At 46.6% G+C, this 14,667-nt stretch overlaps 1 protein-coding gene across 1 annotated transcript in view; it reads left to right on the forward strand.

Annotated features, from left to right (window-relative positions):
* The window catches only part of FARP1 (FERM, ARH/RhoGEF and pleckstrin domain protein 1), a 295,681-nt gene that overhangs the window by 52,705 nt on the left and 228,309 nt on the right, over positions 1–14,667 (forward strand). The window contains 1 exon segment of the mRNA XM_030313031.1: positions 11,604–11,797. Within this exon segment, the coding sequence (XP_030168891.1) occupies positions 11,627–11,797 (171 nt within the window). The 5' untranslated portion in view covers positions 11,604–11,626.

Raw genomic sequence — 14,667 nt, forward strand, 5'->3', positions numbered from 1 at the left:
CGGCACATGGCAAGCACTTTTATTGAATGCCAGAATGAACTCCGCCTAGAATGCGTGCCTTATCCACACCTTTCTGTAGCTTTTAAAGTTGACACAATACCTATGGTCAGAAGCAAACACGTTGCCTTCAACCCTCACCGCTGAGTACCTGTTTTCTATTGCCTGATGGGTAATACATCCCATGAAGACCAACCGTACGGTGCCGTATCGTGGCTTCGGGTCCCCTGTCGTGCTGAGTGTAGTTGCTAGAACATACTAGATCCTTATAAATGCCTTCAACGGTGAGGATCCCAACGATCGTGACACGGGAATGATAGTCTGAAGAGTAATGTGATTTTCAGAGACGTTGAGTAAGCAGATCCTGTAATAATACACTGCACCCTCACTCTGGGCTAGGCAAGGGTCAGGTGTTTTCTACAAATATTTGGAGAGGCTGACCAGTGTCAGCTGGAGACAAAGAAAGAGGACCTTCTGTAGTAAGTGGACGAGAATGATGTGTTTTAAGTAGAGCGAGCTTGACAGCAGCCCACAAAGTACAGTCTCTGTTGACATCTGCAGCTGCGTCACATGTGAGGATTGAAAGAGGCTGCAACCTGTTTTTTTTTTTTCTCTTCAAGAAGACCGCCTTTCTCCTGACATTTTATTTACCCCGGCCTTTGCGTGAGAGGTAGCATGGAGGGGAGCTCACGTTTAATTTTGTACCCTCAAAGTCATCAAGAAATTGACGTCATTGACACGGGACTAATTAGAGATCCGCCCCCTTCTTGATTTTCCGCACCCCTCCCCCCACCCCAGGGTAAAAAGAGACTTCTGTTCCCAGCACCTTTTACTTCCACTTCCTTTCTACAGGCTTTTGTCTTTGCCTATCTAATTAATGCTGGAAACCTGTGCTACCAAATCAGTGAAAATGCAAACGAAGTATTGCAGTGTCTTAAATACGTGAAAATGTGATTGGAAAAGAAATGCCAAGTGTCAAGAGCTACTGAAAAAATCAGGCGCTCATTACGGCAGGTGCGCATGTGACACGTGGTCGACAGGTGTTTTCTTGGTGAAGTTACTGCCAGTTTGTTAGGTGAATTTACTTATTTTAGCTGATCCTGATTGGGACCTTGGGAGGTGGAGCGGTGGTTCTCAGACCAGAGCCCGCATGAGAATCCCCTGGAAGGCACCCAAGCCTTTAGGATTCAGTGGACCAGTGCTGGGATAGATTTGCATTTCTTAAAAAAAAATTTTTTTTAATGTTTATTTTTGAGAGAGTTAGAGAGACAGCATGAGCGGGAGAGAGGCAGACACAGAATCTGGCTCTGAGCCGTCAGCACTGAGCCCTCCACGGTGCTTGAACCCACGGACCGTGAAATCATGACCTGAGCGGAAGGAAGATGGACACTTAACCGAATGAGCCACCCACGCGGCCCAGAATTTGCATTTCTTACAAGCTCCCAGGTGATGCTGCTGCTGCTGCTGATTTGCAACCGGGTTTAAAAGCCCCTCTGCAGTAAATGGTAGGCTTTGCGTTGTCCGGGTAGTCATCTAGAAGGGACATGTGCGCATGCGCCGGCTGAAGTTCTCACAGTCCCTGAGGCAGAGAGGTCTCTTGCACTGAGACGGGAGGAGCCTGTCTCGCTTCCAGGTAACGCAGCCCCTCTGTACTTGTAACCTAGTTGGCAACGCAGGCAAAGGGGAGAAAGGCCTGGAAAGCAAGTGAAATACAAGCAAAACCCCGGAGAGAAGAAAGTGAGGCTCCTTTTTTCCCCCTGAAAGAATATATCAGGGAAGAATTTCTGGAGGAGGTGACATTGGAGCCAGGTCAAGAGGGCGGTATTTGAGAAGGAAGTAACCAAGCAGCAACAGCTCAGTGTCAGGAGGACATAGCCGGGCGGACCCGCAGGGGCCAGCTGGATTGGAAATGTTTATTCACACCTAGAGAAATGAGGGAGGATCGTGAAACGCCCGGCTAGGAATGGTCACATTTAACGTGGCATTGATCAGGCTCAGGTTTTGGAGTAAAAAGGGATAGGTTAAAACCAGACTTTTGAAATAACGTCTATGAAATGAGAAAACTGCTCCGCGTTTTCCTTGAAGTACCTTCTGGAGACTTAAGGGTATTTAAGATAGCCTGTTTAATTTATTACTTTTTACTAGGATGGAGAGGAAAAATGGCGAAGAAATCACATTTATGTAGTTAACGTGGCTTTGTTCTGTTTTCCTGACCGCGCTGGTGGATCGGGGTGGGGGGCCCCCAGCTTGGAGCCGGTTAATGTCCTGCTCTCCTCCCAGATGATCAAACAAGGCCAAGCAGTCTCTCTCCTGTTTGAAGTCTCTGGTTGATGTAAAACAGCTGATCCACAGTTGTTTCTTTTGCTTACACGTTTTTTTTTTGAAGTGAGCAAATCTATTGGAATAGATAGCTGTTTTTTGAACTTTTCTCAAAACCCCTTATCTAAGCCCCTGTGAAAAGCCAAACTTGGCTGACTGTGTTCCTGAGTTGCTCCTGGCTGCCAGCCTTTCTGGGGTGGCTCCTCCCTCCCTCCTGGCTGGTGGCTCCCCGGGGACTGAGCACAAGGTGGCTTTGTTACCCAGCGGAGCCCGGGTTATGCACCCTGTGCCCTCTGTGCTCCCGAGTGTCTGCAGCTGCTTTTGGTCCCCACACAGTGGCAGGTGTGCAGAAGTACTTTGGGGGCTCTAGGATCCACATCTTGGGCTCCTCCCTTTCAGTAACAGTTTTCTGTGAGTTTGCCCTAACCCAGCATTAAAAAAAAAATTTTTTTTTATGTTTATTTATTTTTGAGAGCGAGAGACAGAGCATGAGTGGGGGAGGAGTGGAGAGAGAGGGAGACACAGAATCCAAAGCAGGGTCCCAGGCTCTGAGCTGTCAGCACAGAGCCCGACGCGGGGCTCAAACTCATGAGCTGTGAGATCGTGACCCGAGCTGAAGTTGGATGCCTAACTGACTGAGCCACCCAGGCACCCCCTAACCCAGCATTTTTAAGTGGCTTCTATGTAAAACTGGAAGGAGAAACTCTTGAAAAAAATTCCTCTTGGTCATCCTGTTTTGATTTGAGAATTGTGACCCTTCTTGCCAGTGATGTCTTCTCGTTGGGTTTCATGCTCTAAATAGGGCCAGGAGAGTGAGGATGATGTCCTCCTAGTAGATGGAATTTTTAAAATTTTCTATTGCTTTTTTTTATTTTTTTATTTTTGAGAGAGGGAGAGAGGGCACGAGTGTGAGTGGGGGAGGGTTGGGGGGAGAGAATCCCAAGCAGGCTCCACACCGTCAGTGCAAAGCCCGACGTGGGGCCCAAACCCACGAACCATGACCACGACCTGAACTGAAACCGAGAGTTGGACGCTTAACTGACTGAGCCATCCAGGAGCCTCTAAAATTGTGTATTTCTGAATGGGTAATATCCCTTTCAGTCCTGTCCTTAACCAGGAGCCTGCTCTCCTACCAGTCACTACTCTGTCCTTCCAGAGAGGTTCTGTGTGTTCCCAAGGATATTCGTGTGGATGCACACACCTCTTTAAAAAGTTTTAAATTCCAGTTAACATACGGCATTACATTAGTTTCTGGTGTAATATATAGTGATTCAACAATTCCATAAATCACCCATTGCTCATTACAAGTTGTGCACATTTTTTATGCTGTTTATTGAGGTATAATTTACACAACATAACTGATGTGTTTTCAGTGTGCAACTCACAGGTTTTTCGTACATTTACAGAGTTGTGTGACTGTCACCACAATTTAATTTCAGAACATTTCCAGCACCTCCTCCCCCCTCCCCCCCAAAATCTCCATCGCTCAGGTCCTTTGCTGCCAGCCCAGCCCCTCTCCAGAGCTCCAGGAAACCACTCTCTAGATTTGTCTCTTCTGGATGTTTCCTACAAAAAGGGTCATTTGTTATGTAATCTTTTGCATCTGGCTTCTTTCACTTAAAATGTTTTTTGAGGTTCATCCACGTTGTAGCATATTTTAGCATGTCCTGTATTGTTGGTGAATAACAGTCCCCTGTTTGGATACACCACGTTGCTTATCCATTCACCAGCTCCGGAGCACTTGTTTCTTTTCCACCTGCTGGTTCATTCAGCTACGAACATTAGCATATATACAAGTCTGTATGTGGACTTCCGTTTTCCTGCCCCTTGGGGAGGACGCCTAGGCTTCCCTAGGGGAGCCCAGTTGCTGCCTTGCATGCAAAATTTTTGATTAAATTTTAAAGAAATTACCAAAATATTCTCCAAAGTGTCTGCACCTTTTTATATTCCCACCAGCAATGTAGGAGAATTCCAGCTTATCCACGCTCTGTAACATTTGTTACCGTCCGTCACAGTGGATGTGAAATATCCAAATTCACTGTCTCCTAGTCCATGTCCTTTGCATTTCCTAATGACTAACGGTGTTGGACATCCTTCTGTGTGCTTATTAACCATTTGCATACCTTTGGAGATTTAAATTTTCTTTTATCTGTTTTAAAGCCTGTGCTAACAGTTAATTTCCCATGCCTCTCAAACATCGCGGCCCTTTCTTCTGCCAGTTTCTTCGTATTTCTGCGTTGTCAGGAGTTAACCATATTCTGCGACTATTGTAGTCTTCCTGTTAAGGGTATACCTGGATTTAAAGTTTACCAGTAATCCTTTCCAGTGTTTCACCACGTTCGCCCCTTGTTTTGCTGATGCCTAGCCTTCCAGTAGTTTCTTCTGGAAGGGCTTGGGCAATAATATTTTGAGTTCTTGACTACTTAGAATTTAGTTTGGTTCGGGACGCCTGGGTGGCCCAGTTGTTTGGGCGTCCGACTCTTGATTTCAGCTCAGGTCCTGATCTCACGGTTCATGGAATGCGACTCCGAGTTGGGCTCTGTGCTGTGTGGACCCTGCTTGGGATTCTTTCTTCCTTCTCTCTCTGCCCCTCTCCCATGCTTGCTGTCTCTGTCTCAAAATAAGTAAAATAAGCCTTAAAAAAAATAGTGTTTGGCTCTTCTATTGGATGAAAATTTGGCTTTAAGGTTTTGATTCCTTTTATTTATTTCAGGATCGTTTTGACAATGTAAGCATTAAATGTTGCTGTTTGCAAGCCTGAACTTTGACCCTTTGTGTTTTGTTTGAACTTTGTGCATATGTGCCCAAATGATTCCTTAAAAAAAAATTTTTTTTTGTAAGTTTACTTATTTATTTTGAGAGAGAGAACCCTAGTGAGGGAGGAGGGGAGAGAAGGAGACAGAATCCCAAGCAGGCTCCACACTGTCAGCACAGTGCCTGATGCGGGGCTTTGTCTCATGAAGAGATCAGAACCTGAGCCAAAGTCAAGAGTCAGATGCCGAACTGGCTGAGCCACCCAGGTGCCCCCGAGTGATTCCTTCTTAATTTGTGAAGATCAGCGATGATACAGGAGATGTCTTGGTGTTGATCATCCTGTTGTCTCTGGAATAGACGTTCATTTACTATGGAGAGTCCCCTTTTATTTCTGGAATGTTTTCCTGAATTAGACCTTTCTCTTTTGTTTGTTTTCTTGTTCCATTATTTGATTTTTCTTTTTTTTCTTCAGGGATGTTGATTGTGGGTGAGCTGGATGTCCTCTGTCTTCCACAGCTATCACTTTTCACTCCATTTTAAATCTTTTGCTCCCTTTTCTCAGTCTTTACCCTCAAGACCCTCATATTTTCACTTGTGTGTGTTTCCTTTTGGCCACTTCCATTTAGGTGATTCTTCTAGTCTGTTTGTGCTGCTATGACCGTACCGTAGACTGGGTGGCTTATAAACTGCAGGACTTTATTTCTGACAGTTCTGGAGGCTGGGAAAGCCAACACGAAGACACCTGCTTCAGATTTTCTTCTAAATATTTTAGGAGAGCGTGCACGTGCTCTCGTGTGAGTGGGGGAGGGGAGAGAGAGAGGGAGACACAGAATCCAAAGCAGGCTCCAGGCGCTGAGCTGTCAGCACAGAGCCCGACATGGGCTCGAACTCACAAACTGGGATATCATGACCAACTGAGCCACCCAGGTGCCCCAGAAGGCACCTGCTTCATAGACTGCTGACTTCCCACTGGGTCCTTGCATGGCAGAGGGGATGGACTGTGGCTCTGAAGCCCGTTTCATAAGGGTATGAATCCACTCACGAGGGCTCCAGCCTCACCATATACTCACCTGCCAACCCCCCCCCCCACACACACACACACACCCCCGGCCCCTATACCATCACATCAGGGTTTGGTTTCAACATACGAATTTGGGGGCAACCTAGACATCTGTTTTATAGCAGTGATGTTTTTATTCATCCTGGTATCCCCCTGAGGTCTGCCCTCATGCTATACTTCCTTATTTTTCCCATAGCTCCCCTGAACTCTTATAAATCCTGTTGTGCTTTTGTTTATGGAATCTGTTATTTCTTTGTTTTGTTAAGTGAGGACAACATGTTTGGGAAAAGTTGGAATTCTTTGTCCTTTCATTTTTAAAGTTTATTTATTTTCAGAGAGAGAGAGAGAGAGAGAGAGAGAGTGTGCATGTGTGAGTTGGGGAGGGGCAGAGAGAGAGGGAGAGAGAATCCCAAGCAGGCTCTGCACCACTAAGGGCAGAACCTGATGTGGGGCTTGAACTCCCGAACCTTGAGATCATGACCTGAACTGAAGTTGGATGTCCAGCCGAGCCACCCAGACGCCCGTCTTTTTCACTTTTTTTCCCCTTTCTTGTAGCATCTTCGTAAAGGTCCTTTGTTGTTTGGTGAGTTCTTTATGAACTAGCTATTTGTAGGAGCTTCCTGAGAGCCAGGAGACAGGGCTGTGTCCCATGCTAGTAGGAACTCTTGGGGCCTGAGGGTGTATGTGTGTGTATGTATATATAATCTTTTCATCCTCTGTTTTTCTCTGCTTGCTGGGCTGGTCGTGTTCCTAGTGCCCTTGGTGATGTTCTGCTAATGTGCATTTCCTCTGCTGTTTTCTGTCCACTCCACCTTTAGGAGATCTCCCACCACAGTGTCCAGGGTGGCTGTCCATGCTAACCTGCACATCTCTCCCCCTTGTGCCCAGAAAGTTCTCGCTAGCTTTGTCGTTGCCCAGGATGCCATACTTGTCCAGGGTACACAGCTCTGCAGGCGTGGGCAGCCTCTGCAAGCATTTTCCTTCCCCTCTGTCTGACCTTGAGGGCAGTTTGGCAGCTCTTGACCCCCGTTTGTGGTTTGGAGTTGCAAATGTCCTTCAGTCCCTCCTGGATGGAGTTGGCATTTGCATGTGTCCTGCTGCTTGCTTTCGGGCGCATTCCAAGAGGAAGTCTTGAAGCCGGGGCAACTCTAGTTTTTTCATCTTTTCTCTGCCAGTTAACAATTTTACTGCTGTGTTTGTTGTCGTTCTTGTTTCCTTTTAACTAGCTTTTCAAATAGAGCTAATGAATAAAGTCGTTTCTCAAGCAGCTTTTTGCTTGTAGGTCTGGAACGATCATGCTAAGTTAATCATGTATCACAAGGACAGAGACGTTAATTTCCTTTCCTTTGGCCATTCCTTAAGGAATGCAGAAGCCAGGGGGGTAGTTATGGAGGTAAAGCCCAAATAGAGCGCAGATTGATCTGTATAAACAAAAGGCTTTTACGTTTGCCAGACGTGTTCACCTAGAAGGCTGTGTCGTGTTACCGGACTCCCCGATTCTGATAGCTAGCATCAGCGTGCTCACCCATTTATGAGTTGCCAGCGTTCCTCGGATATTCCCGTGACATTCCTCGGATGCTCCATTCAGACCACTTGGCTGGATTTATATTTGAATTCAGCAGGACTTTCCATGTACAGCAATAGTCTTCATGCAGCTAGGAAAACAGAAAGCATGACTACGTTGTTGAAATGTCAATAACCAGAAGTGGAAATAATACAGGCGTGAGGTCATTGTGAAGACTGAGGAAAAGGGAATTTAAGGTACTAAATATATGTTAATAACTAACTGAATTTAATTTTTTAAATGCCAAGATGCTAAAAATGACCATACATATTCATCTGGGGATCTTGAGCCCGAGGGGGAGAGAGGATTTAGTTTTAGGGGATGAGGGGCCTTGCCCTTTGCTCAGGCTGGACAGAGAGGAAGTGCTTTTGCAAGGAGGGACCCCAGCACCTTTGAGGTGGGTGACATGGGAGAATGGGCCCCTTCTTCCCTGTCCTCACCTCCATGCCTGGGCATCTGAGCCACATCTCTCTGACTCTGCAGTAGGGGGCTAGGGGGCCAGGCCCAGCATGAGTGATTGAGCACAGGGCCTGTCCATCCTGATGGACTGAGTGCAGGGAAGTGAGGCAGGCAGCAGAAGATGCTTCGAGAGGCAAGGAGGGATCAAGACCAGAGTAGGAAAAAGTACAGAGAGGAATCTGGGAATGGGGAAGGCTAATGGGGCTGATGTCACGGTTGTTTCTGGAGGTTGTATTTATTTTTAACCATGAGACCCCAACCAGAAAACATAGGAAAATAATTTTGCCTGGTTTGTGAAGATTGTTTTCAACACAACTCATTTCGTAACTAATTAGATATATACACCCACATCTGATTCCTTGAACAAGCAGATGACCTGTTTCCATTTGGTATAAGGCCCTGTGCTTAGGCATTATAGATGAACTTGGTCCAGTCAGATGTCTCAAGACTAATAGAATTAAGCAAAGCACAGATCACACAACAAACAAATTAGATTTTGGGTCTTAAGGAAAGCTTACTTGGGGCAGAAATTGGAAAGGTACTTCCAGAACAGATCTGTGAAGTCCTACATGGGCATTCAAAAAAGAAAAGTCCGTCCTTAACTGGTATTGCCTTGCCACAGCACCCAACCTTGAAGGATTGTAGAGAAACAAAGAATACTCTTAGACTTTGGTAGAGAGTTTGTGGAAAAATACTTAGTAAGTGGTATTTTGGAGGTGGTCTTCAGACCCTTTCTCTGTCCAAAGGACACATCTCTTTAGGCCAGGGTGGTTTGAGTCAATGACCAGGTTGTTGAGGTGACTCCATAGTGTCTTATTTGCTGACCTCCAGGACAGCCTTTGGTGTCACAGTGAGAGTGTCACAGGTTTTGCTGTGAGGAAGGGGGGGAGGGGCTTCCATATGGAATATTGTTGGAAGCTTCTAGGGGCCCAACTCTTCGAGAGAAGGATGAGCAGGAGTTGGGTGAGAAGAGCCTATCAAATAAGATTTACAAACTGGATGGTTTTTCCTGAACAAAAGAGCTGAAGGGTGGCATGATCTCAAATGTGTAAGACCTGGCACTCAGGTCTGTACCTCACACCACAGGTGACCCCCCCCCCCAAGTGCCCTTTCTGCAGCTGTTGCAGTCACTTGGTGCCCCAGGTTGTTCTTTCTGTGCCTCTTTCCGGGTTCTGCATGAACCCTTGTATAGTTTGTTAGGGCGGCTGTAACAAACTACCACAGGTTAGGGGTGGGGGTGAAACAGCAGAAGTGTGTTTCCTCACAGTTCCGGAGGCTGGGAGTCCAGACCGGGGTGTCGGCAGGGTCGGGGTCTCCTGAGGGCTTTCTCCTGGCCTGGCAGATGGCCGCGTTCTCCAAGTGCCCTCACATGGCCTCTCCTCTGTGCTTGAGCATCCCTGGTGTCTGTGTCCAGCTTTCCCCTTTTTATAAGGGTACCAGTCACACTGGATTATGGTTCATCTTAATGGCCTTATTTTAAATTAATCACCTCTCTTAAGACCCTTTCTTCAAATACAGTCACACTCTGAGATACTGGGGGTAAGATTTTTGGAGGAGCAGTATTCAGCCCATGACCACCCTCATGATGGGGCCATCGGTTGTTTTTACTTTGTTGGCTCCTCCCCTCCACCTTCTGCCATTTGCTTTCATTGTGGCTTTTGCTTACACAGTAAGATGGACTTGAACTCTCAGTCCAAACCCAGCTCCACCTCCCCCTTACGTCCCTGGCTGGCCTTTTGTAACCCTGAACGGTGCCCCCAGTGAAACTCACACCTTCTCTCCCTTCTGCCCTGATAGAACATTTTCTGGTCATTGTTCTACTTTTATATCCTCCTCTGGGCAGCTTACTGTTAACAACATCGGGGTAATTTTTCCAGAACAGTGGGTTTTATGGCTTCATGTTTTCCCTTCTGTCACCACTGTCTAAGTTATCCCCTTGGGCACAGATTGTTGCTGTAGCTTTGTCACCGAATAACCCCCTGCCCAGCCCCCACCGTCCATCTTTTTCCAGCCTGTAGAACAGATCTTCTTCAGATGCATTTTTCTAAAATTCTGCTTTTCTTATGTCCTTCTTCTCCAGCGGCTCCCTGCTGACTGCAGGGAAAGACCGTATTTGTCAGCAAGGTGTCTGAAGTCCTAGTTTGTTCCACCCTGTTTTCCAAGCACATTTCCAGCATTAATTCCTACTCTTCTTCGTATCTGCCTCCCCATTTCTGTCCCATAGCTTTGTTGGGGCCGTTCCATTTTCCTGCAGTGTCGTCTTCTTTGTACTTGTCTCCTTCCAAGTATTCCCTGACATTAGAGACCAGATTGAGGACCATTCCTGCCTTCTCCATGATGGGAGCACCCTATTGTGCTCCGTGACCCTTCACGTCCAGACAGGGCCAGTCAACAAGCAGTCATTGTTGAACTTTCTATACCCCGCACTGTGTCTAGGTAGGTGCTGAGATCCAAAGATACCTAAGATTTGATTCCGGCTTTAGGGTGGTCATGAGGTTATGGGGGACGTAATCAGGCAGAGGCACATAAGACTGAACACCATGCTGACGCTTGACAGAGTCGTGGACACCGAGGAGGATATGGTACCTGAGTCCTGCCCAGGTGTCGGGGATGTGATACTGGCACTGAGTTCCAGAAAGCTAGACTAGAAGTTTCCGGATGGAGGAGGAGTGCAAAGCACTCATCCAGAGCGAGCCATGCATGTGAAGACCTGGGGGCAAGACTGAGGCAGTAGGGGGAGGGTGGCATGGGGTGGGGGGGTGGGGTGGGTATGGTGGGAGAAGAGCCAGCTATTTGTAAAGAGGATTGGGTTTTGTTTTTAGGGAAATAACGTTGTTGTCGCTGATACTACTATATGTAGAATGGTTTTTCTGGAAAAGGGGAACGATGAGGGGGATGGCAGGAAAGAAATGAATTAGGAGGAGAAATCAGGAGAAAGACCCCTGTGTGAATGCATGTTTAGCTTCGACAGATTATAAACTTGAGAACCACCATGTGTTTTATCTGTTTATCTTTGTAATACCCACATTACTTAGTATGTTGGTGTGTCCATAAAAGGTAATTAATGGTTGCTAATGGCATGGCTTAGGCACTGTTTATCATCTCCTGTCCAGACTCCAGATGTGTAAAAAGTGGTGCCTTGCTCGCTGCAGACACTGATAATATGTTGAAAACAACTGAATCTATGGTATGAATAAGAGCTGACTGTAAAACTAGAAAATATGTTAAAATATGCACAACTATTTGCATGCCTTGGTTGGTTGAAGGTGACCTTATTGTTTGTGAATGCATGAAGCTTCCCCACGTGTGATTGCTGTGCAGGGGACAGAGAGCCCACCGAGCTGTGGTTCCAGGGATCCCAGGAAGGGTCGGAGACCACAGATGTCCCCTTAGGTGCTTGAAATGAGTGTCCTCTTCTGATGTATTTTTCCTTCTCACTGCTTTCTGCAGATATTATATAATCTGCTTTCACCATGGGAGAAATAGAGCAGAGGCCAAGTCCAGGATCGCGACTGGGGGCCCCGGAGAATTCGGGGATCAGTACCTTGGAACATGGACAGAAGCCGCCCCCAACACCTTCAGGAAAACTCATGTCCATTAAAATCCAGATGCTGGACGACACCCAGGAGGCATTTGAAGTTCCAGTAAGTTGGGGTGTCTCCATGAACTCCAGAGTGTGGGCGGGCTTCAGCACTAGGAGGTTCATCTTCTCCCTGTTCTCAGTGATGTGAGGTGGCAGGACAAGGGTCCACACCTCCCTCTCCACCCGCAGCACATTCCTCTGACCCGTTCTGGTTTTGAGCTGTCCAGCTTTTACATTCACACATGCGCTGCCTACGTAGCGGTCTCAGCGCGCAGTTCACTTGAATCGTACGGTCTTTCCTATACAAATATATATATGTATGTAATACACACATGCTCTGTGTATCTGTTTGAACTGGATAGAATTGTAGTCTTGTGGATGCGTCTCTACACGTATTCTCTCTCCTTGGTGCGTGCACGTGTGTGTGCCCCTTCTCTAGTGTACGGGCAAGAAAAAGCCTGAGAAAACCATCAGAGCCACACACGTGTTTTCATGTCTGTAGGGAAGTGGACGACTGTGGTCAAGAGTGGGAAGTGTAGGGGGTGTAGAAAAACCCTGATCCAGACCCACCGGGCTACAGCCCTGGAATTTCAGAGGCCCACCATCCAGGGGAGGAAAACAGGGGTGTCTGAGGGGTGTCTGGGGGCCGCTCAGAGAAGGAAGAATTCGCAGCCTTTGCCTCTTGCATCAGTGGGAGCCCTGCACCCTGGCTCTCATGCCCTCACCCCCATGATTCTGTGATTTTTTTTTCTTCTTCTCCTTGAGCCCCTGCCTTCTCCTCCTCCCCAACCTCCTCCTTAAATACAACTCCTGCTGGAGGTTAGGGAACTAGCAGCAGTTACGCGCAGGTGGAGGGTTTCTCGTGCGCAAGGCAGGCCGAGTGAGAGGAATATGTCCGGCTCTCCAAAAGTTGGACTGCACCTCCCTCCAGAATCCTTATGCCTTATGTGGGCGGGGGTCCTTAGACCTACCTAGTAGCCCAGTTTGGATTTGGTTTTCTGTGTTCTGTCTTACGTACCATCCACCGCGTGTAGCATTGTTGGTGGGGAAGAAAACTGCTCTAAACAGCCAACTTAACAACAAAACTTTGGGAATATAACCTGTCTTTAAAGTGGAGACGATCCGTCTGTTGTTCCTTTTGGCTGGAGGGACTGGAACTTCATGACATTAACATCTGTAACCTATCATTTAATCATTTATGTGATATGATTCACTAAATTCTATTCATCTTAATATTGTTCAGAGAATGTGAATTACCATGAAGTGTCTCAGGGAAAGATAAACCTCCCGAATAGCCGTGTTTAGAACTGCCAATTCATTGCACAGCTCTTATTTTCTTGTTGGGGAAATTCCTGTCTTTCAAAGTCTTGGGAACGTGTCCGTATTCTGGTGAACAAAGCCATTGCTCGTCTGTTGAAACTGTAAAAATAAATGAGGAGTGCACCTGCCAGCCTGTTAGAATTTGGCCTTCTGGAACATGTACTCCCTCCCCCTTTCCAGCTTTTTTTCTCTTTGTTGCCAGACTGGTTTGGTGAGGTATTTAGTTTCAGGGTTTCCTGTTGGTACTGTGCTAAGGACTTGGGAGCCCAAATCTCTGGCAACACATTCTATTAAGTCGTGTTCCCGTGTGTGGTTTGGACTGACAAGCTATCAGCTATTGCTGTTGTGTGCATGAACTACAGGGAGTACTGTACTGTATTCAACTGCATTTCTTCAGGTGCCCTAAACCAAAACATGTTTTAAGACTGTTGCTAGCTGTTGTTTTTCTAGGAGCTCTATGGGATCTCCCTGCCTAAGAAATAGGAGTGGAGTTTGTTTTCATCTTTTAAAAGTATTTTACTTGATAAGTGCTGATGTCTGTGCTTTGTATTTATAATCCCTCTGTCTGGAAAGAACTTTTCTCCTTTCTTCCCTGATAAACTCCTATGCACCCTTAAAGACCCCATCAGTTTTACCCAGACACTAACTTCTGAGACTGAGACTGTAGCTTTTTCTTCCCTCCCTCTGTCCTCTTTACTTATACACCCGTCAGGGTGGAGCTGGGCTTCTTGGGTTCAAATTTCAGCCTTTTTTTTACTGATTTCTTGATCACCTTGGACGAGATACCTCTCTGTATCTCTGCTTTCTCCTTTGTAAAATCAGGCTAGTGATAAACCCTGTCTCATGCTATGATAACAACAGAATTGTTCCAGACGCTATTTGTAACAGCTCGGCACATGCTAAGCACTTAATACAAGTGTCGGGAGTGGTGCCTTTGCCTTTGTGTCCCGTTCCCAGCGCCTGGCATGTTAAAAGTGTTTGCTGACCGAATGTTAGAGTGAGTTTATTTTACAAGTAGAATTGATGTCATTGTTTTTTCACATGCCCCATCCATTCATACTTTGATTTTCCTAGTTGGGCCAGAATGTTCCTTCTCAACCAGATGTTTTCTGTAACTGCCCGTAGAAAGGCAGATATCAGCGTTTTTATTGACGGAACTGATTCTAAATTGCTACCTTGTGTTCTTTAAGCACAGAAACGGCCGGGCCTTCACGCAGCTGGAAGGCATCAGGCTGGCGGTGGTGACTTAGTCTTAGTCCTCAGGATGGGATTACAGCCACATGGGATTGCAAAAGATGCAGCCTTCCATAACTGCTGGAAAACCTGCCTCCACAGCTTCTTGCTGTGAATTCATCAAGGCTGGGTGTCTGGCCCTGGAAGGATCTCCCTTGCCCATGTGTGATCCCTCCTTTGACTGGGCGCCCCGAGAGGAATATATTCTCATTTCTCACTCACATTTGCCACACAGATGAGCAGGGCATGGGGCCAGAGGTCCCTGTGGTTTCCTTTGCTAACGTTCTTGTACGAACCGTGTATTTCCTTGGGGATTGAATTTCCCGGGCCTTTTCTTGTTTTTGTTTTAGAGTAGAATGCAGGCAGACTCATCATTGT

Source organism: Lynx canadensis, chromosome A1, assembly GCF_007474595.2.
Source record: "Lynx canadensis isolate LIC74 chromosome A1, mLynCan4.pri.v2, whole genome shotgun sequence".
Classification (NCBI taxonomy): domain Eukaryota; kingdom Metazoa; phylum Chordata; class Mammalia; order Carnivora; family Felidae; genus Lynx; species Lynx canadensis.